This window comes from Syngnathoides biaculeatus, chromosome 14 (assembly GCF_019802595.1).
Source record: "Syngnathoides biaculeatus isolate LvHL_M chromosome 14, ASM1980259v1, whole genome shotgun sequence".
NCBI lineage: Eukaryota > Metazoa > Chordata > Actinopteri > Syngnathiformes > Syngnathidae > Syngnathoides > Syngnathoides biaculeatus.
This window is the reverse complement of record NC_084653.1, coordinates 9,564,296-9,589,067: the sequence shown is the minus strand read 5'-3', so window position 1 is coordinate 9,589,067 and position 24,772 is coordinate 9,564,296. Positions and strand designations below refer to the sequence as shown.

Here is a 24,772-nt window from a genome sequence, read left to right as displayed (position 1 = left end):
GCCTTCTGCAGCTCAGTGTGGACAAAGGACTGAATTTTTGCAAGACAAAGCAGATCAATAGCAGTTACGTACACAGCAACCCAGTACATCTTGAATACAATTTACACATATGGGGCTCACAATGCGGACCTTTTTGACGTAATGATTGTTTATTCTGCTCATACATTACTACAGTGTCTTATCAGGATTTGTATTACATCCAGTTAAGCCAAAAAAATAAATAAATCCTGTCAGACTATGCATTTCCAAAACATTTTAAATCTTTTTCTGCTATCGGGAGGTGCTGTGATCAAATCCTAACAGCCACACCTTTCCTACTTCTGCAATTGAGATTACTGCTAAATAAAATATGCTAAAAGATAATCCTTCACCATAATGCTGTGGATGTGAGGTATGTCAGAAAACGACTCTGTGCCTCCACTAGATTTGTTAATGATATTTAATATTGTATACAATATCAATAAGGCCATTCAATTATTTATGATCAGAAATCCTTGTGTGGTCAATAGATGTTGGCCGAGTCACAGACTCCAGATATTGTTTTTTGTAATAAGAAGTTTGGAAATCTATAGTGTATTTCAAAGGACTCCCAGTAACAAAAACCTAGGCTATATACTTCAAAGTATTTATTTTTCCCATTCCTCCCAGGCTACAATTATCAATCTGTTGATTAAAAAAAAAAAAAAAAAACACAAAACATGTGAGCTTGTTCAAGACTTTTACTTTTGGACACCCAAACCACATCTAATCAATCAGTCCAGTACCAGTCAAACATTTGGATCTACAGTAATGAAGTACTTCCTCGTGCCATCATATTTTACAATTAGGAACATTTATCTTGGGGTGCCATTATTTGGCTACAATTGTCAAATTGGCATTGTAACGTGACCATTATTTACTCAGTATTTCACATCAACATAATAACAAATGGAGAGGCATAAATGAGATGACAACGATTAGAAACATACATTAAAAAAAGTTGGTGTTAAAAATGCTTTATACTGACTGAAGGTTTGGTACAGGGAGGAGCCGGTAAGCTACTATACAGTCGATGATCCAGGTGGAGGGAGCGGACCACACTTTGCCCCTCCGAAGCACAGCAGGCTTGCGAGGACCCTGATGGTCAAAGATGATGTATTGGGTGCAGAGAGCCTGGTCAGATCCCGGCAAAGCGTGGTAGGCAGCAGCACTGAGGGTTTGAGTCACATCACTGTCGGGTTTAGGCTGCCGACTCAAGAGTTGACCTCCTCCAGCGCGAACTAGCTTGGCCAGTTTATCTTTCGTAGGGGACTTAAAGGAGCCCAACAGGAAGAAGAAACAGCCGTCGAAGAGCGGTGGGAGCTACAGGTAACGAAATGAAAAAGAAAATCCTCCATTCGTGAAACCCTTTCCCTGAAAAGTAATCCAGGTAGTTGTTTTGGAACAAATGGTTAAGACTGCTTTTGTAGAGGCGCAATTTCAGTAACGCAAGTACTTAAGTGTCCCCTTCCATCAGAATCAATTTTTTGTTACCATTGTACACAGTCAAAATTTGTTAGTCACACAGTATAGGTTTGACAACTGGTTTGCCGATTTTAATGCAAACATCAATAAATGGCATAAGGCTTGCAAAACAAGTGGATGTAGAACCACCAACAGTGTTACCTAATTCTATTTGAAGTACCTGCCAACTTTGTGGTTACCGAGGGAGTTTCAGCAGCTCCCAAGTTATAAAATACTCCATAGTGTACTTAATGTTGTGTTTGACAATAATATCAAAAATGTATAACTTTATAAAATTGAAGACAGAAATGTACTAATACTGCGCAAAAACAAAGGTTCCCATACATTTCCTTAGTATGGACTGCATGACTTGGGTCAAATGTTTTGGGTAAACTTCCACAAGATTCTGACAGTACTACTCCTGGCCCATTCATCCTGACAACTGGTGTGACTGAGTGAGGTTTGCCACTTGCCTTGCACACACATGCCTTTTCAGATCTGCCAGAAATTTTTCAATGGGATTCAGATTAGGACTTTGTGATGGCCACTCCAAGACATTGACTTTGTTAGCCTCAAGCCACTTTTTAAACAGTTTATATACAACAGGTATGGTGTTCTCAGGTCTTCAAGCTTCCCCCTTTTTCCTCCAGTTGCAACATTAGTCATTATGGCCAAACAGCTCTCCTTTAGCTTCATAAGACCACGAGATATGTCTCTAGAAGTTAAAATCTTTGTCTTGGTGTCTTTTTGCAAAATGTCAACCGGCTTTTTTATGTTTCTTTAGGAGTAATGGCTTCATTCTCGGGGAGTGGCCTTTCAGCCAGTGTCAGCGCATGACTCGTTTCACTGTGGATAATGACACTTTCTGACTCGTTTCATCTCGGATCTCCACTAGGTCTTTAGCTTTTGTTCTCTAGGACACATAGCCTGTCTCCTTCCTGAGCGGTGTGATATCTGGACATTCCCACGTTTATATTTGCGTATAATTGTTTGACCAGATGAATGTGCCAGCTTCAAGCATCTAGAAATTGCATCCAAGGATGAACCACACTTGTAGAGCTCCACGAGTCCTTCTCTGATTTCCCGGCTAGTTTTTTGATTTTCCCATGATTTCAAACAAGGAAGCAGAGTATTTGAGGTGTGACCTTAAATAAGCCCCAGGTATGCCATCAAGTAACTCATATGTTTACCTATAGGGAGCTTCCAACTCCATGACCTCATCATCTGGGCTTCCTAATGTTCTTTTAAGACAGTTATTTTTGTGTTTGTAAACTTCTGACCTTGGAAAAATATATATAACATTCCAAGAAATTGTCATTATTATGTCATTAAAAGGTCCACTATCATGAAATGCATGATTTTTTATGTTATTAATGAAAAAACAGCAGCTGGTATGGACTCCCCCCCCCCCCCCCCCCCCAAAAAAAAAAAAACAATTTTGACATATATGGCTTTTTGTAACTCCCGCCATGAAAATCCGATCGAGGGATTTGTTTTTGAGAAGCAGGAAGTTCTGGATTCAATTGTATCTAACAGTGGCTGAAACAGCAAATCTTCCATTCATTCTTGCCAGTGATGATCACTGCGGCAGAGTCAATTCCAATTAATTTTCACCACGTCTCTTTGCTGATCACATTCTCTATAAGTGGGGCAACGGCCAATGTTTAGTGAAATGTGCCTCACATTGATAGTAGTACACCAAAGAACGTGACGTTACATGAATGCTTGACTGCCCGAAGCTTCGTGGGCGGTTAAATTTGAATGGACCGGATGATGAGTATAAACTCAAAATATCCCCCTCTTCATTTTCACTCGTGTCCCCTTTCAGCTAACATTTAACATTAGTTGCCCATGAATCCAGTGCTTTGTAATTGTGCTTCACAATGACAATAACGGGGAGATGGAGGCACCACTGGCTGCCGCAGCAGCTCCTCATGTCTGCAAGGTGAAGGGGCCGGAATGGAGAGGAGGGGGGTTGGCGGTTGGGGGCGGGGGGTAAAAGGAACTCGTAGTGACTTGTCACGCTGGCCATGGCAGCTCGCAGCACACCTTTGTATGATGCAAATGTGCCGACGGGCAGTTAAAGAGTACTGAGGTGGGAGGAAGATAAAGTGGCACTCAGTGTGTATAAATAAAGAAACATTGCAATCAAGCTCCTGTGAGGGACGGGAGGCTCAACGTTTCATCGAACGACGTGACGTCGCTGTGAGTACATGGTCGCCACAACCAGTCTAAGTTTGGACACAATATGACAGACCAACCAGAACCAAGCTGTTTTACATATTTAAACTGGGGAAGTTGAGCAAACCAGCCACAACAACTATGCATATATTAATGAGATACGTGACCATTTCAAATGCCTATTGGAAAATACCAAAGAGACTTGGAAAAAAAATTGAAGGACATTTGGGGCTTTTCCAAAACAAACTATCATGCAGACCTGAGAAAAGCAACTCAACTATCAAAATTAAAAAACGAACATTTTATTTAAAGATGGAAGGGGACCTTCAAGGACATCTGTACCAATAATAATTATCTTAATATGCACATTAACCTATAGATGTGAAAACATTTGTTTAAGCCAGTACTCAGGTAAGGTAACAACACCAAAAAGACATTTGGCATCATTCACTATGCATATGTGCAGATTTGTGCTTAAATATGCATTTTTGACATAAACTTAAACAAACATAAAATTTTGCAATGTTTGTGCAGTATTGAATCTGACAAAAACTGCATACATGCTCAACTCATTTATTAGTGAATGACGTCCATTGTTACTACAAGAGTTAAGTCAACTCGAGAATTAAGTGTATCAAAACACATCATGTCCAAGTCCTTTTTGACTGATCTAGGGACTGCTGGGGCCTCATTTATCAAACAGAAGTGTGGACAAACCACATGTACCAACATTCCCATGCAAAGTATGGGATTTAGCAAATTGGACTTGTACATGGAAACTTCTGTGAATTTACACACACCTATGACCACGGGTAAACACAAAACCTCGTGGTACAACAGTTAAACTACAAATAGAACACAAGGCTGCTCAGAACATCAAGCAATCTAAAAACTGGACAAATTTCCTGTTTCCTAAATTTAAAATAACTTTTGGGGGGAAAAAAAAAAGTCTGAATTCCTCAAGAAGTCAATGTAAATGAGGATAAGTGTGCTTGACAGTGTAGAACAGGTAAGATTGAGCAACATTACTGACTGCCACATTTGATAAATAGATGTTCATGTTCTTACACACGTTCAAATTTTGAGTCCGATGAATTAACTTAAAATCTGTTCTCCGCACCGTTTGATAAATGAGGTCCCAGGTCACCAATACTTGAAACACTGTGCTCTTGTCTCATTTACCAAGCTGCAGCGGTTGATGCGACTGCGCTGGGGGCCTTCTCCTGCTTCGTGCTCGTTTTCTGGCATCCATTTGCCTGCCTGCAGACATGCCTGCACCCCTAGCATCAACGAGAAATCAAAGCCACCACTAATTATATTGACTTGAAAGAGTGGGACGACAAAGCTAATGCTGTTTATAAGTTGGAAGACTTCAAGCACTGGCAAAGGGTGCTTGCTTGACAAAAATATGCCCACAGTATGATCAAGTTAATGATGCATCCCTTGTTTTAACTATCTCATGCTTCAGCAGATTTGGGGCATTTTCTTCTCACTTTTCTCCTCAGAGTCAAATTACAGCTTGGTGATAGTCAGCATCCAATTTTTTTAGTCCACACAAAAGTACCCCCATGCAGTGGACCCCCACTATTCGCAAGGGATAGGTTGCAGGCTCTAACACAAATGGTGAAAATCTGCCAAAAATTGACAGCCAATATAATAGCTTTTTTTTTTCTATAAATAATCAGAGCGACTACACCAATAAGCACATTTCACCCAAAATTTTGCATAACTGCAAATATGCAGGACGTATGTGCACTGTATAAGAAAAGTGTGGTACATTTGAAGAGTTTGTTTTCAAAACGCGACATAGGAATTTCTTCAGATTTACAAAACTCGCGCCAAAATTATCCACCTCCGAATGGTAGTTATTGGGATACTCTAATTTTTGTTGAAAGTGCGACATATCGTTCTATATCAGCCAAGGAAGATCGCGTTTTATTTCAAAATGCGACATAGAGATCTTATTTAGAGCAAAATGCGACATAATTTCGTTCAATCAGCGTGCGCTGCTGAAGCAAGCAGCATCCAATCAGAATTCGTCTAGAGGGAAGTTCCGGTATCTTCCACATCATCATCCAAAATGGCTGCGCCCACGTTTGAGAGAGATGCTAATGCCGAGTTTGATTTTATGTTCGAGACACCGGAGAGAATGAAGCTAGGAAGGAAAAGAAACCCAGCGGAAACGGGGTCAGAAAAGAAGAAGCGCTTGCTATGATAGTAGACCCTATTTTTTCCCTCTTTGTGAAGTTGACCTCTTGTTTCCTTTATCACATTTGGATTTTCTTTTACATTAATTATATTTTTAATAGAATCTACTGATGTGTGAATCAGTAATGTTTCTTTTCTACTTATGAATTGAAAGAAAATAAAGACTTTTGATCTTTGTAGATTGTTTGTTTACACTGAAAAATATCCAGTACAGTCAGTAGCAAACCTTTTCATTGTTTTGCCATGCGATACATTTTACCATGTTTTTTTATTTGGATCCTTGTCATGCATTTTTGTCGATTTTATCTTTCCAGTGTTTCTTGCTTTCAAGCTGAACTAAGTCTTGTATTTTTTTTTATCCAGGTTTAATAATATCGAATAAATGAATCAGTGATTGTGCTGGTTTACTTGCAGGCTGTCCCATTGTGAAGGTGCTTTTCCTATTTAATTTTAATTCTTTATGAAATTATCGCAATTTAATACTTCAGTTCTCATCCAAGTACCATTGTATCTGAATGTAATAAACATACTGTTTTGTCTATGATTGTGTAATGCTTGAATAGTAACTTTGTTGTTCAAAATATTTCACCAATGATCATTAATGAATGAATAAATTTTTATAATTCTATGCAATCTTTTTTTTTGCCATTTTTTTATAAGGAAAGTTATCGGCTATGACTTGAGAAAAGTTGATATTAAAAGGAAATCAACACCCTTGGAGTAGACTCAACTTCTGTCTATGAGCATTATGAATACTGTTCTTATTACTACAGACTTATATCCTTTTCTGCAGTGTTCTTCCCCCCGACAGCGACAGCTATAAATAAAATTAAAAGAAAGCAGACTCAATGAGTCAGATTTCAAACAGTGAATTTGAAACTGATTTCATTTTGGAGATGTGTGTATGAGATCGACTACCTATTTTTTTTTCTGCTGGTATCCCTCGGAACCCATATTAACCTTGGTAGACTGGTTTGAAGCAGTTTACTTTCTTAATGATCTCACATCAACTTATAAACAAAATTAATCAACTGAGTGACACAATGCCTGCAGATGTCGAATTGCAGAATCGCATAGAGATACACAAAATTACAATGATGTAAACTCAGCCTTTCCAAGACCTCATACTGAACAAACAGTTTCTAAATGACTGAAAAACCTTTTTAAAAGAAATTCCCATTTTTTCATCTCCTTTTTCAACATCTGACAGTGAGCTAATTGTGAAAATTTTGACTGGTGACTGACCCTTATTTCTGATACCTAACTCTCTAAATGTGGTGGTCATGGTCTTAAATATTATTTTAAAATGCTTGAAATGTTGAAAGGCAAATAGTTTTCATGATTGCCTATCAAAAGCAACTGATTTTTTAAAAAAATACAGCTGCTCCTGAAGGTTTAAGTCGAAATTTGGATATTTCTCACTTTGCCAAGAATAGAATGTTTGGATATATCTCATTTTGGAGAAAAAATGAAATTTGTCATCAAAAAAACTCAGTGAATATTAAAGCCAATATTGTTTTGTAGTATGGTGTTTAGTTACTTTATAGCATCTCTTTCCATCCTCCAATAGTTAGAAACATAAATTGAGTTTATTGTTTTCACTTCAATACCAAGCCCTTTTCTCAAAATGAAAAAAACGGATGTCTCATTTTGAAAACAAACTCTTCCATTTGTTCTCCTGTGTGCGTTTGTCAACTATGATGTAATCACCCGTATAGACAGATCTAAAAGGAGTTCTAAGCCAATGATATCATGTACATGATGACATTAGCTCAAAGAGACTCTTAAAGAAATGATTGGAAATGGCCATGAAAAGGTGCCACATTTTTATATCTTAAATATTTGCACTTATTAGGCTGAATGATGGTTACTGGAAATGAGCTCACTGTTGATAGTTATACGTTCAATCCCCCCCTTTTTACCTTTGTAAAATAGATATGATTTTCATGTTGGTTACACTAATAGACAAGCCTAAGTCTGGACAGTCTCTCCCATTTCACAGGGAAAAAAAAAAAAAAAAAAAAACATGGCCACCTCACTGGCCACTGAGACAACACTCACAATTCTATTTTCAGAGTTCTGACTTTAGGCTACTAAAACTATTTTAGCTAAGAAAGTGCAGCATCTTTGCACAATAATTTTAAATTGTGACATATGAAGAGCCTGGCTGAGCTCATCTCCATTACACACGATATCTCTCAAATTGTGACTGTTCAGATGGCGCATGTGAATGAGTCAATCTGTGCCTCATGCTTTTATTTAGCAAAAAACGAAAAACTGGCGTTAATTGGTCCACATAATAGTACTAAATGCTCTGAAGTCATTAGTATTTTAGCTAATCAGGATTACAAAGACTAAACGCAGTATTGTGATGAATCTAAGGATACATTTTTTCTCCCAGGCTTAATTTGAGATTTTTAACGTGGTTGTTAAGTACACTGCTCCATACTAAGCAGATTCTAATAAGGACTTTATGAATGACTCAATATAATTCAGTTCATTTCATTTTATGCCATTGAAATAATTTCACAGCACAGTACTTTGACTCTTCACAACTGCATTATTATCTGTATAATTGCATTTTATATGTATAACGACTGCACATAAAGAAGTAGGTATTAAGTGTAAATTATATAAGATAAACAGGAAGAACAGCTTGGAAAGTATCAAATATGAATTTGATCTTCTTGGGAGTCAAAAAGGAGAATCATAAAATATAATATTGGTTCATGAAAAAAATCCTGTAAACTGTAGAACTGGGTTAAAAAATAAAATGTCTGTGCCATAAGAGTAGAGTTGCACAAAAAAAAAAAAAAAAAAAAAAACTCAGTAAAGACTAACATCTAATCAATTTGGAGAGAATAGCTTGTTTGGAGTCATCTAAAACTTACAAAAACAGAAACAATGACAGAAAATAAGAAGCTGTGTTATAAGCAGATAAGACAGAGTTGCAAAAACTGTCTCCAAAGTTCTAAATTTTTCCGATCTATCAGATTCAAAACATTACACATACATATTTTTACACAGACAAAGTAGTGTATGTCAAGAATATTTGTTCTAGAATTGAGTACATTCATTTACTGCTTCAAACTGAAATCAATTTTGAGGTGTTGCTATGGAGTCAAAGAGGCACACCAGGGCTTTACGTAGTTAATAGAAGTACAAAAACAGGTGGCTCCACTGCCTTATGTGAGCAAGGACGAGCCCACATGGACAAAAACAGATAGCATGTCACTGTGACTGTCATGGGGGAGACGAGCTGTCTCGAGTGCCCAGCCTGTGGGAATGAAAAACACTTTTTTTCCCCTCTCTCATGGCATAAAATCGCACAAAAATGGCAAGAGCACACATGTAGGAATTGCAGCTCAAAATGACTTAGTGATTGGAAATAATTCAAGTGGGCAGACCAGGCTATTCTATAAAGACACAATCCAGAAATTACACTGAAGGACATGTTTAAAGTTTTATGCCATGATGCCGTGAGAATCAACATGTTGCTTTTTTAGTTTTAAGGTAACGATGCCAGGATGAACGAGTGATTTTGCAAATTCTGAAAAGGGAGAAAAAAGAAACTTGTCAACCTTCTGATCATCAGTAATGCCTGACACCCTGAGGCGTGTTGATTCCTGTGTGTCACAGTCACACACAAGCCCAATGTAGCTATCGGACAAGTTGATGGTATGACACAGGGACAAAGCACGGAAATAACCTAAAAATCAACATAGAAAAGGTGTTACAAGGAAAATATGTAAATATTTTCAACTCCAAGGTGGCTCTGAAATTGGTTATATAATGTTTTCTTTTCTTTTCTTTTGACTGGAAAGTTGAAGCCAAAATAGAAGCATGATCTAAAAGTCATTTCACACACACAATTAGGATGAATTATTGCCAGAGGAGGATCATCCAAACATCAGTGCTGCGCCTCTTTCCTAGCTAATACTGCAGTCGGGGTGAGCCTATATTATTTGCAGGTAGCCGTGCACTTTTAACAAAGACAAACCAGGGCTTGTCGTGTAGAAGCAGTAAAGCTGGTCGTATCAGCAAAACTTGGTGGGAATTACTGAGCAAAGTGGTCGGATTCCCGATTTAAAAAAAAAAAAAACTAATTTGAAGACTTGACAACACAAAAGAATGTTTGCCTCGTGCAAGAGGCAACAAAATAATTAGTTTTCCCAGAACATTATAACTCACATCGATGCTCGGGATAAGCCGATTTGCACCACAATATTGCCATTTTGTGAGTCATAAAACACTGAAACTGCACTCAAAATCTGCAAATCACACATTTTCATGTTTTTATGATGAGATATGAGATTTGCTGGAGAAATTGTACAGGTAGCCTCTGCCCAACCTGGACACTACAAAACCCATGATATAGCCCTGCCTTGCATCAAGCTACCGTGCAACTGATCCCGAAAAAAATAAAAAAACTGTTAAAACAAACTGGGATCCATGGGAACTCAAGGGTTTCCTGTCAAATATACACATTTTACATCTTGGGAAATACATTCTTTTATCACATTGATCCAAATGCAGGCAGCAAACATTATTGTGTCCTTCAAGACAGCCAAGGGACTCAAACTGTTACAGTAATTTACTTACAGCTGTATTTAACAATCCAGCAGCCTGCAAGAAGTCCAAGAAGGGTGGAATAAGTGCTCGGCAAGGGTCCTTCAGGCACCACAATATGGCTCACTGGCATACGGCAAAAAAAAAAAACATTAGCAACCGCATGTTATCATAAGGATGGATGATTCTAAATTGAGTTGTACAATGTACACGTTAAACAGTAGAACTGTTGGGCATTATTATTATTACATCATTAAGTATTACTTATTTTTTTCAAATTGTACTGCATTTTTGTTATTTTTTAAAATTGTCACACGCCTCTAAAGAAAACTGATTGTTCTGGCTTCCAAATGCATTTCAATGATTTACACGACTGCCTGAAGGCAATCAGAAAATGTGATTAGACGGCAGTCAAAATTTTAACTCAAGCTTATTGCTTGTACTACTCACATCAGTGATGCTGATAGTGAAGCCCAGGCAATTACATCTGGAGGGCAAAACCTTTCGCATACTGCAGTAACGGTTGATTGGTAGCCTTCAAATGCAAGTCAAAATCTTTCCCTGCAATCACAAACTTACTTTCGAGTGACACGCTAGAACAAGACCAACAAGGTTTCATACAGAGAAAATTTCTGTATCTCTGCGTTCTAGATTTTTCATAGCTTGAATTATGGGATGAAGCGGGCCATTATGAATATAACAACATTTGAATTAGTCTTGACTGTCAGCAACAGCGTGAACCACTGACTTTCCATTACAGGTAAGCCTTCTACATGCAATAATTTACTAGATGAGGTCATACACCGTAATAATATTAAGAACTTCTATGAAGTCAGTGAGCAATTTTATGAGCAATAATTGTACTGGCCCTATACAGTAGCTGCTTGTAAACTAAAGCAAATGAGGGCCGGTTGAGTTTAGATATCTCAATATGTTAAGTCTTGATTTTCTTTTCCCTAAAATTGGGGGAAAAAAAATAAACCAAGAGCGTGTTTCCTTTCTTTGCAGGAAGTTTTTAAAAATACACCAAGGAGATCACACGTGTAAAATTCGTATCATACAACACGGCCTTGTACGAGTTATAATTTTTTTTGCAGCCCCAAGCCTGAAATGTAGTTTTGATGAACACAAAAACCTTTTATCATTCTGAGAACAAATTTGAATGAAACTCTGCGCACGCCAAGTGCACTAAGCAACATGCAGAATTTGTCAAAAGGAGATAAATAAAAATTATTTTAGTCTTTAAGATTAACACTACCTGAAACAGTGAAGGAGTCTGTTATCCTTCCCTCCAAAAGCCGGCTCAGCTTGGCACACTGATGCTGGTCTGTTTGTGACAGCTTGCTTGACAGAAACAAAACGATTTCTTCTTGCTTTGCAAAACTATCCACCTACAAGGAGGACAAACAGTCTTAGAATTTATACTTCTGACAAGCTATACCGAAGATTAAATTGGAAGAAAAATAAAATATAGCCATACCGCAGAGAGACTGGACGGGCTTGTGATAGATGTATTGCCATTTTGGGCTTCCTCAGGTGTTTCTTGGAAGACCTCCAGCATCTCCTGACTTCCAGCATAGTCTGCAGGGCGCTTGCCATGAAGATTACTGTAAAGAATTTTACTTTAAATGAAATGGCCACTCATAGTTCACACACAAAATTAAAAGATTTGCTGCAACTAAGATAAGCCACAGACCAGAGTGCTGGGGGCAGTCCTCTACTAAATTAATTAGTCTCCTGGATGTTGAAAAGTTACTGACTTGGCTTCAGAGGAAACAAAAATTCACAGTCTAATATATTTTTTTAGCAGCAACTGTTATTAGTGTCTTGCACAACAGAACAGTGGTAAAATGCACACCCACAGTAGAAAACTGAAGGATTGATTACAACTGCAGTTTTTCTACCGTGCCATAGCATACAATACTTGTCTATGATGTAGGTACGTGTTACCTTAAAGGTCCAGACACCAAAAGCATAATTTTTAGTATGTTTTTAATTTAAAAAAAAAAAAAAAAAGGCAGTCGGAATTGACCCATCCATTTTTTACCACACAACATGATTTTGACGTATATGGCTTTTTGTCACTCCCACCATGAAAATCCTCTCAGGGGATTTGTTTTGAAGAAGCAGGAAGTGACATTATCAGCAGGAGCACACTCAGGCAGCCTTGTGTGTTTATACCAGTTTTACCTACAGGAATGGAGCGCTTTGTTCCTTCGTGTTTGACAAAATGCTGGATTGTTGTAGTTGCTGGATATTGCTTGAATACTCAGGAGGAAGGATTTATTGCTCTTCATACTTTTCCAAAAGACCCAGTTTGTCATTAAAAATGGATTGCACAGGACGAGAACTTCGTGGGTTCCAAATGACAACTAGGTGTGTATATAGCTACTAAAAAAAAAAATAATAAAATAGTAAGTCAGGGGTGCTAATTGTGTCGATGTGCTCGTTGCAACTGAGTACGCTACATACTGTCGGGGATTCTGTTGTTAGTTAGAAGTGATCTGCATATCATCTAAATATGGCTTGAAACGATAGGGTAATATTGCCTTGGTCACTTCACTTGATTGTGAGGTGTTTTCTTCGAAAAGAACTTCATTGTCAAAAGGGGCGTCAAAAAAATTAAAAAAAAAAATTAAAAAAAAAAAAAAAAAAAAAATCCCCAAATCTTTGTTGTTCCTCTCCCACAGCAGGTGCCACGTGTTTTCAATGGCGAATGTCCCAGTGTCACGTCTACTGATGGCGTTGCAGGATATATGCCTGCCACTTGGATGTCGATTGAGACTTCCGCAACTTTGAGCATGGATGACACGCTCTCCGCTCAAATTTATTTTTTCATAGAGACATTGACGCGAATAATGTTATATGTATTTTTCATTACAATATCTATTTTAGAATGGTTATAGGCACATCACTTGAGAACCAAAACAAAAAGCTACCATAAAGTAAGAGGACCAAGCCCAGCAGCTTGTCTTTAAAGAAAAGGGCGTCAGAAAAGATAACACCTGGGGAACAATTAATAGGTCCACTGGTCCATAAAATGCTTCTGTCAGGTTCTTACCACATTTACAAATACATAAACACTGAGTGCACCTGACACACTTTAAAGAATACACAAACTGATTTATGCTGCTTCACAAACATGAGAACTGGGGGGGAGGCGGGGAGGTAGTCGAAAATCTTTCACAAGCTACTGCTCCAACATATAGTACAACCGAGAGGAAGCCATAAGTCGTTATATAGCACCCCTTGTCAAAGTCAAGGGAAGAAATTGAAGCAGTTCCACCATATTCATCACACAAACCCAGAAGGGCGCATCTGTTTGATTTAGACTATGAAAACTATATATAGATATACAAAAAAGGAAAATTATCATGGAGCAGATTTCAGACAGCCCAACTGAAAATAGGAAAGGCAACAGACATGTCTGTTGTAAGATTTACCCATTCAGTCCTTTAACATGAGTGCATTGAAGCACAGTGAATGGCTGCAGGAACATATTTAGAAACCCAAAGCTCAAATTGCATTGGCAGAGGTCTTGAATTGCCGCTTCTGATTGCATGTGTGTGCTACAAGAGGGCTTGTTAAAAAGGTACAGATAACATTTATCTTGATGTATATGTTCTCTTGAAGACATAATCCACAAGCTAAAAAAACAGAAAATGCACGATCCAGGAATGGAGTCCCATCAAAGCAATGAGACAAACGGTCAGTGAAGACAAGGGCGAACGGGCGCACACTGATTGGAATGGAGGGCTGTTGGATGAAACGATCTTAATCGTCCACCCTTATTATCCTACTGGTTCAAGTCTCTGTAAAATGAAAAGAAATTTGTCTTGAAAACTTGAAACATCACATTTATTTGTTGTGAACATGCATGCCAAATGTTTTTTTTTTTTTTAATTTAAAAAGTAAAGTGCATGAAAGTAGGCTTGAAATTTTCTTAGATCTCAAGACAGTGAGTCCGACCACTGAATGAACCGGATAGGCACTCTACACAATGAACATTGAAATACTTTTGTATGTTTAGCATATGTCGACGCATACCTATGTTTGAGCTCCGAACATATATCCACTTGAAGCCTCTAATGATTGGAATATTTCCCACCCAACTCATTGTGGGTTATTTCCATGTCTATACAGGAGGCGATGGCGAGTGTTGGGAAATTTCATTACCTACCAGGGGGCATCAAATCCATCGATACCGATTGACCAGTCAATCTCCGAGGCAGTTATGGTCAATCAAGACCGTGTGCCAAGAAAGAAGAAAAAAAAAAAAAAAAAAAAAAAAAAAAGACATTCTATCACCCATCATCATTTTCAAGTGTGGCCAATACGTTGATCACACAGGTAGATTGATTGACATTTGGTTTAACCAATCCTGGAGTCTTCTGACATGTCAATGCACATCTGCACATCTAGCGAGCTGCCTTTGTATTTACCGTCTGTCTCTTGCTTTCTCCACAGCAGTTGCTGAGAATTGCATTCCTCCCAGCTCTGGCTGGATATAGTAAAATATTTTTTGATTTTCTTATTTTAGAAAACAAAAATTCCATATTATAGTGTGCTCATACAGAATTGTAACTAAAGCATTCATGTAATGTCACGTTCTTTGGTGTAGTACTATCAATGTGAGGCACAATTCACTAAAGATTGGCCGGTGGCCCACTTATAGGGAATGTGATCACCAAAGAGATGTGGGTGAAAATGAATTGGAATTGACTCTGCCGCAGTGATTATCACTGGCAAGAATGAATGGAAGATTTGCTGTTTCAGCCACTGTTAGATACAATTGAATCCAGAACTTCCTGCTTCTCAAAAACAAATCCCTCAAGAGAATTTTCATGGTGGGAGTTACGAAAAGCCATATGTCAAAATCATGTTTTGTGGTGGTGGGGGGGAGAGCATACTATATCCATACCGGCTGCTGTTTTTTTTTTTTTTTTTTCCTTCATTAATTACATTTAAAAAAAAAAAAAAAAAATGCATTTCATGATAGTGGACCTTTAATGACAATTTCTTAGGGAATGTTATATATTTTCAAGGTCAAAAGTTTACAAACTAAAAGAACTGCCTATAAAGAACATTAGGAAGCCCAGATGATGAGGTCATGGATTTGAAAGCTCCCTATAGGTTTACATGTGAGTTACTTGATGGCATACCTGGGGCTGCAGTTCAGGTCACACCTCAAATACTCTGCTTCCTTGTTTGAAATCATAGGAAAATCAAAAGATATTAGCCGGGAAAATCAGAGAAGGAATCATGGAGCTCTACAAGTGTGGTTCATCCTTGGATGCAATTTCTAGATGCTTGAAGCTGGCACATTCATCTGGTCAAACAATTATACGCAACTATAAACGTGGGAATGTCCAGGCATCACACCGCTCAGGAAGGAGACAGGCTATGTGTCCTAGAGAACAAAAGATAAAGACTTTGTGGAGATCCTGGATGAAACTAGTAAAAACCATAAGTGGTTATATAGCAGCCCTTGTCAAACTCATGGGAAGAAATTGAAGCAAAGAATAAGAAAAGAAAATTGTCTTGAAAATTTGAAACATCCCATATATTTGTCTGGCTTTGTATTTACCGTCTGTCTCTTGCTTTCTCCACAGCGGTTGCTCAGAATTGCATTCCTCCCAGCTGTGGCTGGATATATTAAAATATTTCTTGATTTTCTTATTTTAGAAAACAAAAATTCCATATTACAGTGTGCTCATACAGATTTGTAACTAAAGCATTCTGATACAATAATTTTCCTGGTAATTGATTTTAATAGGTTATGTACTGTATTAAAAAAGAACCACCAAAGAACACATTCACGCTTATTTACGTGGTTACCTTCACTTACAAACCTTTTTACAAACCAATTATTGGAAGATTTTTGCTGTTCGTAGCAGGGCTTGGTCCTTGACTAAATGCATTTTGCCTTGCACTTGGCTCCAACTCGTACTAACCTCACGCACAAATGTACTATGTTTTGAGAGCAGAAAACCTTATTCTTGACGATGAAAATTGCCGCTCAGTGAGTTGTACTCAGATTGTAATGTCATTATCCTGACATTTACATCCAATAGACTGCCAGCGTAGAAGAAACAAAAATAGAACTTACAGCACACTCTGTGAGGCTCCAAACTGTAGCAGCAATTTGACGATGGCTATGTGCCCATTTCGTACAGCATCATGAAGTGGGGAGTCATTTTCATAGCCAGGAGTGTTCAACAGTGCCCCTCTTGATAATAGCACCTTCACAACTACCAGATGACCCAGGTTACATGCCTCATGCTGAAATATGCCGAAACATAAGATATAGCCTTTAGAGTCTTAACTCGACCAATAACTTGAGTGGAAAATGTTCGAAAGGCATGTTCGAGAAACAGGGACAGGTACATTAAAATGATTTAGTTTCAATATCTTCTGAATAGGCATGGTGGCGCATATGTAAAGCGTTGGCCTCACAGTTCTGAGGACCCAGTTCAATCCCGGCCCCACCTTGTATGATTAATGTGACCTACAACAAGGCTTTTTTGTGAAGCTCACCATTTTGACTCTACAACAAATTATTCCAAATATAATTGAGGTTTCCTCCCACATCACAAAAACATGCAACATCAATTCGACACTCTCAAGTGTGATTGTGAGGGCGACTGCTGTCTGTCTCCATGTGCCCTGCAATTGACCCCTCCGTGGATATTGCGCAATCCGCGTCACTTACCAATCAGAGGCCAGAGATCTGCATAAACCAAAGCACATTTTTGCTCCCGCCATTTTCTCAGACAACATTGCATGGTCCAGTATAGGTTTAGTTAGCGTTTTATCGCATATTTGGGTTATTTAACAAAAAATATGGTAAAGAGCTGTAGTCACGGACTTTGTAATAGTGACGACAGATAACCTGAAAGGCTAGTTGGTGGAGTTCGATTCGTACCCTTTCCAAAACCGAAGACCCAGTACGAAAAATGCCTTCGATGGGTCAAACTTTGTGGAAGACCGCATCATCAACTAAATCCATCTAATATCAACCGGAACACGTTTGCACGAAGGTATGCCCTATATTTGATTTTCAATACATGTCTCGTATAAATGAATTCTAAGTTCTTCGCTAGCATAACACTGCTGAGTGTGAACGATTGACACACTTATTCTTTGTTGAGCGATATTTAGCGATGATCGGACTACACAAACGTATTGATTTCTTGCTGGCTCGCGGCCAGAAGCGTAACCAGACTGTGTTTGCACGAAGATATGCCCTAAATTTAATTTTTAATACAAGTCTCGTATAAATGAATGAGACGGTCTCCGCTAGCATAAAATTGCTACGTGTGAACAATTGACACACTTATTCTTTGTTGAGCGATATTTAGCGATGATCGGACTGCACAAACGTATTGATTTCTTGCTGGCTCGCAGCCAGAAGCTTAACCAGACTGTTTGCACGAAGATATGCCCTAAATTTTATTTTTAATACAAGTCTCGTATAAATGAATGAGACGTTCTCCGCTAGCATAACATTGCTACGTGTGAATGATTGAATGAAATCAGAAGCATGGCGTCTCTCTCAGTTAAGAATGAATTGTATTTAGAATCTATAATATATCGTTGATTTGAATGAAATCAGAAGCATGGAGTCTGTCTCAGTTCAGAATGTATTGTATTTGCCATTTTTACTGTTTGTCTTTCGTCAGCGCACGTGGCGTGACGTCACTTCAGGAGGCGTGGTTAAGTGCCTTGTACGGAGGGGTCAATTGGCTGGCAACCAGTTCAGGGTGTACCCTGCAGCACTCCCACAACCGTTGTGAGGATAAGCAGCTAAGAAAATGGATTTTCTGAATATTTTTCAAAGGTTATTTTTGGAAAATTAATCAACATGTAAAATTGTCTTTTACAAATAAACTTAACTATGGAAACAAATGTATGCTGCAGGATTGTAAAACTACTTACTGGGATTGTTTTAACTAGGTGGGTAAACCCTGATCATTCGAAGTGGTTGCATTGTTAGTTGTGACAGATGAATATTATAATTGTGTGTGTGATATTTACATCAGTCTGAAAAACTCATAAAACATATATCGGAATGTGAAACATGGAAGCATCAAAATTTTAGCTCCCCTCTAAGAGGAGCATCTTCACAGGAAATAGCAATGTGAAGGGGTCCTATAAGAAGTGGCAACGATTTAATTTTACAGCTCAGAAGTCCTGATGGATTGCACATCTCTCGAGTACACGCAGAAGAGACAGCTCCAGTATAGACTTCACTCAAAAATATGAGCTCTTCCTAAGTGGGCTGGTGAAGCAACACAAGTGATGAAGTCACATCTAGGCCATGACTGAAGTACAATCTACATATTGCCTCGGGGCTCCAGAAAAGATGTAAATACACTGTCCTAATAGCAGTTAACATGCAGTACAACTGCACAGGAACAGAATCATAATTCTGGAGACTGTCATACTGGTCGCTTAAAATGTGGCAGGAAAGGGTATGCGATACTGGTATGTCTGTTTTTAAGGCAATCCCGTGGAAGTTATTTGTCTTACCAAAGGTGTCCATCCTGCATTATCTTTCAGGTTGGGGTCTGCTCCCAGGTCCAGTAATTCCTTGACATCCTCTACATCCCCCTGGAAGGCACAGATTAAATTTAATAAACCGAACACTGGAAACCTGCTAGTAATATTCAAAAAGTGGAGTACAGCACTTGCCGGCAAACAGAGTAGCAGTGCTGGTCAGAAAGCAAGATGTGAAAAACAAGATAAACATAACGATTCACATTTCCTTAATACCCATCCAAAGAGAAGGAAGAGTCGGTCGGAATTTCTGCCAGCCTGCCCACGATTGAACAAGTTACATACTGTAAGTTTCCACACAATTCCATGAGAACAGAGCAAATTTTATGCTCAAACAACTATCGTCAGAAATGATTTACATTGATATTCCATTATTGAAAACCAGGTTTTTCACCCCCATCCTAACATCTTTAAAACCCAGACAGAGCAATCCCTACAGTCGACTACGCGACAAAACTCTGTCATGGACTCGCAGTAGAGTAGGATAGCTGTGACATCTTCATCTTAAGTTTTGTCTAACTATTCAATACTGCATAAAGACAGCTTTTATTTTAGTGATTCAGATCAGTTTTTTTTTTTTTTTTTATTTCGGGGGGGGGGGTGGAGTATGTTACAGTCTTTATGAGTCTACTACTGCTAATGGCACAAAACAGTGGATATACAGTAATCTATCTACACACACACACATTTAAATGGCATTTAAAAAAAAAATTCCACCCTTAACTTATAATGAATAAGTGAACACTTGAAAGGTGAAAAAACATAAAAATAACCTGCTTGGATGAACAATCTGTTTTCTTCATTTGTCTGGGGAATTGGTGACAGTCGCTAAAGATAATCTTTAAAAAAAAAATAAACATCCAAGATGAAATTTCCAAAAACACTCCATCTTCTAAAAAGGTGGGAAAATGTGTTATGGTCTGCTCAAACCAAGGATAACATTTTTCCCATTATTCCAAATGGTAGGAAACTCTGGCAGAAAAATAAAACTTCTTCTTGCAGCCCCCCAAAAACACCATACCTGCACTGAAGCATGATAGTGGCAGCATATAAGATTGGGGCTGTTTTGCTTCAGCTAGAACTAGGGCCTAAAGGTTGGAGGAAAATAATGGGACAATTGCAAATACTGTAATAAATCAGATTTGACAAAAATTTTCAGCTTGAAAGCTGAAGATGAATTTCATCCTTCAGCATGACAATGAGCCAAAGAACATGCCCAAAATCAACAAACGACTGGCTTCACCACAAGAATATTGGGATTTTGGAATAGCCCAAACGCCAAACCCGACAAATGAACATGTGTGGGCTGATCAGAAGAGGGCTGTGCAAACTTGATGCCCTCGCAATGTTTGGACCATGTTTGCAAGGAAGAGTAGCCAAATACTGCCACATCTCGATTCCGCTGACTTGTGAAATTGTAATGACAATGGCAAAAAGTTTAGGTCATTTTAGCAAATATATTCTCCTCATTGGATGTTAATATAAAAAATATATATATACATATTTCAACAACTCATAACAAAAATGGCGTAAAAAAGGCCTACCTTTATAGCAGCCAAATGCAGCGGGGTCTCTCCTTTGTGGTTCTTCTTCACAACGGCTGGGCTCCTTGAGTTACAGCGACCCAGAGAAGCACGAGGAGAGGGAGATTTTTGACCCACAATACTTGGAACGGGAGGACTCTCTCCTCCATTTTCTTGCGGGATCTTGTTACACCTTGAGCTGGGCGAAGAATTAATAGCAGCAGGAGACAAGTGACCCAGTGACTTTAAACCACGGCTCAATGAAGCTGTGGGCCTTTTCGGTGTGGTCTCCAGGGTAATGGCCTCGCCCTCTAGTTTTGGGGAATGCTGTGGAGAATATAGTGTGGCCTGTTTTTTAGGGGTGGTAGAGTCACAGGCTGGCAGTGGGTCATAATGAAAACTGTCTGATTCATTCTGACAAAGCAGTGTTGGGATGAAGGGTGCAGGGAAGCTACATTTTGGGCTATTGCTAGCCATAGAAAGGCCATGAATGTCAGCTAACACATCAGGGCTGAGGAAGGAAACCCTTCTTTTAGACCTGCTTTCAAATTCTTCGGCAAGGTGTTCCGATTCCACCAAGGTACTTTCTACCTCAGTAATTCTCCATTGCTTGTTTACAGCATCAAGCTTCTTCTTTACCATCTGTCGCCGCTGTTTCTTTGATGATCTTTTCATTGTTTTCTTTCTGCTCCCAATCTTCCCATTTGTTCTCTTCCTGTTCTGGTTGATATTGCGGGATGTTGGAGAAGCGGTGTCAGACTCTTGAGAGGATGAGGTGAAGTTGAAAACTGTCAGGTCAGTGACTTCAGCCACTGGATCATGAGGCTGTGGTTCAGCTGCTTTTTCCAAGGATTTAGTATCAGGTATGAAGACTTTTGGAGGTTTTTCCACCATGCAACGCACTTTACGGCTGCGAGGGCTGAACCAGATCTTGAAGTTCTTCTTATGTTTTAAGACGGGGCCCGCTTTTTGTGCCCGTGTTACTTCGGAGGAGATAAAATAAAAATAAATTGAGAAATGAACTGAACAAAAAAATATATATATTCCTCCCCTCTTTTCATGAAAATATAATTCCAAGGCTCTCTGCTTGAAAAGGTCACTGCCCTTCTTTCGTCTTCTCTTTGTAAAACTACCCAAGGTCAAATTCAAAAACTTAAAGAACTCTAACAAGATTCACATAAACCGCAAAAGAAGCTTGTCCTTGCATAAGTACGGTAAATGCAACATTAAAATTTGAGCATTTAAGATTTTCAACCTCTTGTAAAAACCCTGAACTTCAGATGTTTTCATATGTCCCTTATACAGTACTTAAGATTTGTTGGATTTGAAGCCACACTTGTAGTGCATACAAACTGGCATAAAAGTGTGTGTTTTTGTTTAAAATAACAGCAAATATTGATTTGTTGGTATGCTCATCACTTGGTCTGTGCACAAACCCGACGATGATAAATCGCATTGCATAATTACAGTCTATTAGAGGGATGCTGCAGGAAAGTAAAGATAACACTGTCCACCCACCTATTCCGTCATATTGTAAATGAGTCGCTTACCCTGACAATGAAATGAAAGCTAATAACTACTGATTTCGAGAAATTTGTTCCAAAGCTGAGAGCATTTACCTGGTAGTCCATCAAGATTCAACATGGATTCCAAGCCACAGAAGAGCTGTATAATACTGTTGAGCTGCCTGTTAATTTGGATGTCTTTGACCCAAGAAGGTCTCCGACAAACCACACAGCCTTCACCTGCCTGTGGGCCTGCACAGGACCTATGATAAAAAAATATTCAGTTAATATACTTATGTACACAACTGCTCAAGTAACAGTCAGGCATAACCTGAAACTATCTATTTCTGAAAATGAAATTATTATTAAATTATTACTAAATTATTTTTGTACCGGTATGCTTGTGTGGCAAACATGATGCAGAAAAAAGGGAAGGCTACATTTCAGGGAAGACTGTTATTTGTTTAAATCAAAATATGCACCCAGAAATGGCTGCATGGTATCAACAGAATGGAAGCCACTAGTTTAACAATACATTGCAAACACACGATCTGCATTTTGTTATGAGCATGGGAAACTTGCACTACTTCTCAATACCTATCTCACGCACGCATCCAATCTGACCTCTCCTTGCAGTCAATTTATATTGGTATGCAATTGTTTCCATTGTGGCATGTGTGGCTGAGTGCCTTCAATTTCATTTCATTAGCGTGTGACGTTCTCAGTAAATCAGCACGAGGATGCGGAACCTACTAAAGTCAGTGACATATAATTTACACCAAAGTGCTCTGCAGAGGAAAAAGTAATGGAGACGTTACCTGCACAGGATATGCTCACATGTTCCCAGACAAACTGGATCCTTCAGTAACTGTGAGCTGTATTAAGGGAAAACAATAGTCGTGGTTGGCCATTATGTGCAATGAATGGTTCGATTCTTGTTTTTCATCAAACGTCAGTAAAGTAACGTCACAAAAATCAGTTTAAACATAATACAACGTCGGAAAGTTACACGAAGTTTCGCAAAGGACGGTTTTGTATTTCGTTAGCAAGCGTTAGCAGCAAGTGATTACTTTGACGTCTTGAGATATTGTCACTGTTTAGGATTATCGTTTAACAGTACATTTTTTTGTTGTTGTCGTTTCGTATTCCGCTAAACGTACAAGCTATGTAAGAGTACTCAACGGGTACCAGATTATCCATAGGCCGTCGTTAACTTACCATTTTGAACAAAGTAGTAGTCGTCGAAAGTTGGCAACAGCCTCCTTCGTATTCTTCCAGTCGTCTGTTTGCCCAACAGCAGAGGTATCCATCAGTGTCAAGTCAATTGTTCGTAGTTTGTTCAGTTTTAAATGTACCGACACAGTTAGCAATAATTGACTCGCTTCCTGATTAGTCGCATCTCCCGCCCGTTCGCCAACCCCGCCTCCTGTGGTTACTGTGGCTACAGTATACGTCACTTCCTGTAGCTTCCCAACGTGGTAATACCCTGCTTGCTCGCGGTTCGTTATTCACCACTTCGATGTTGGCAACTTTTTCATCTCAATCTTTTTTCCTGAAAAAGTCATTTATTCGTTTTTTTGCTCTTTATAAATTACCTTAAGATGCCACCAAAACGCCTCAAGAATCGTGTCTGAGAAGATAAGTTCATTAGTGTTTTTTTAATTTTAGTTTTATACTGTACTGTAATAAAGCTTTTCATACAAGTAAGGAGCACTCAATTGTTACTCGAGGTTAGACATCTTTTACACATATGCATTTTGATGTGTAACTACTCTGTATGCCATTAATTTTTTAAGGTAAATATGTGAGATAAGTTTGTATGATATTGTGGTGTTTACATAATTGACCCCTCCGTACAGGGCACTTAACCACGCCTCCTGAAGTGACGTCACGCCACGTGCGCTGACGTAAGACAAACAGTAAAAATGGCAAATACAATACAATACATTCTGAACTGAGACAGACTCCATGCTTCTCATTTCATTCAAATCAACGATATATTATAGATTCCAAATACAAAACATTCTTAACTGAGAGAGACGCCATGCTTCTGATTTCATTCAATCATTCACACGTAGCAATGTTATGCTAGCGGAGACCGTCTCATTCATTTATACGAGACGTGTATTAAAAATAAAATTTAGGGCATATCTTCGTGCAAACACAGTCTGGTTAAGCTTCGGCCGCGAGCCAGCAAGAAATCGATATGTTTGTGCAGTCCGATCATCGCAAAATATCGCTCAACACAGATGAAGTGTGTCAATCGTTCACACGCAGCAGTGTTATGCTAGCGAAGAACTGCCAATTCATTTATATGAGACATGTATTGAAAATCAAATATAGGGCATACCTTCGTGCAAACATATGTGTTCTGGTTGATATTAGATGGATTTAGTTGATGATGCGGTCTTCCACAAAGTTTGATCCATCGAAGGCATTTTTCATACTAGGTCTTCGGTTTTGGAAAGGGTACGAATCGAACTCCACCAACTAGCCTTTCAGGATACCTGTCATCACTATTACAAAGTCCGTGACTCCACCTCTTAACAATATTTTTTGTTAAATAACCCAAATACGCGATAAAACGCTAACTAAACCTATACTGGACCATGCAATGTTGTCTGAGAAAATGGCGGGAGCAAAAACGGGCTTTGGTTTATGCAGATCTCTGGCCTCTGATTGGTCAGTGACGCGGATTGCGCAATATCCACGGAGGGGTCAATTACCCTTAGGTGTGACTGTTGT

General features: G+C 38.7%; 1 protein-coding gene across 2 annotated transcripts; it reads right to left on the bottom strand.

Moving 5' to 3' along the window:
• Positions 1-701: 701 nt before the first annotated feature.
• bard1 (BRCA1 associated RING domain 1) lies at positions 702-23,453 on the bottom strand. Of its 2 annotated transcripts, XM_061841145.1 has the most exons (11): positions 23,246-23,453; positions 22,846-22,902; positions 22,142-22,290; positions 20,544-21,505; positions 18,973-19,053; positions 16,550-16,722; positions 11,921-12,047; positions 11,699-11,831; positions 10,474-10,566; positions 4,846-4,943; positions 702-1,341 (listed from the first exon to the last, which is right to left on the bottom strand). In XM_061841145.1, the coding sequence occupies exons 1-11, from the start codon at positions 23,335-23,337 to the stop codon at positions 997-999; spliced, it is 2,310 nt and encodes a 769-aa protein (XP_061697129.1). In that variant the 5' UTR covers positions 23,338-23,453; the 3' UTR covers positions 702-996. The 2 variants fall into 2 exon arrangements, with proteins under 2 accessions (XP_061697129.1, XP_061697130.1); XM_061841146.1 differs by lacking the exon at positions 4,846-4,943 and having other exon boundaries at positions 1,149-1,341; positions 23,246-23,452.
• Between the last annotated feature and the right edge of the window lie 1,319 nt (positions 23,454-24,772).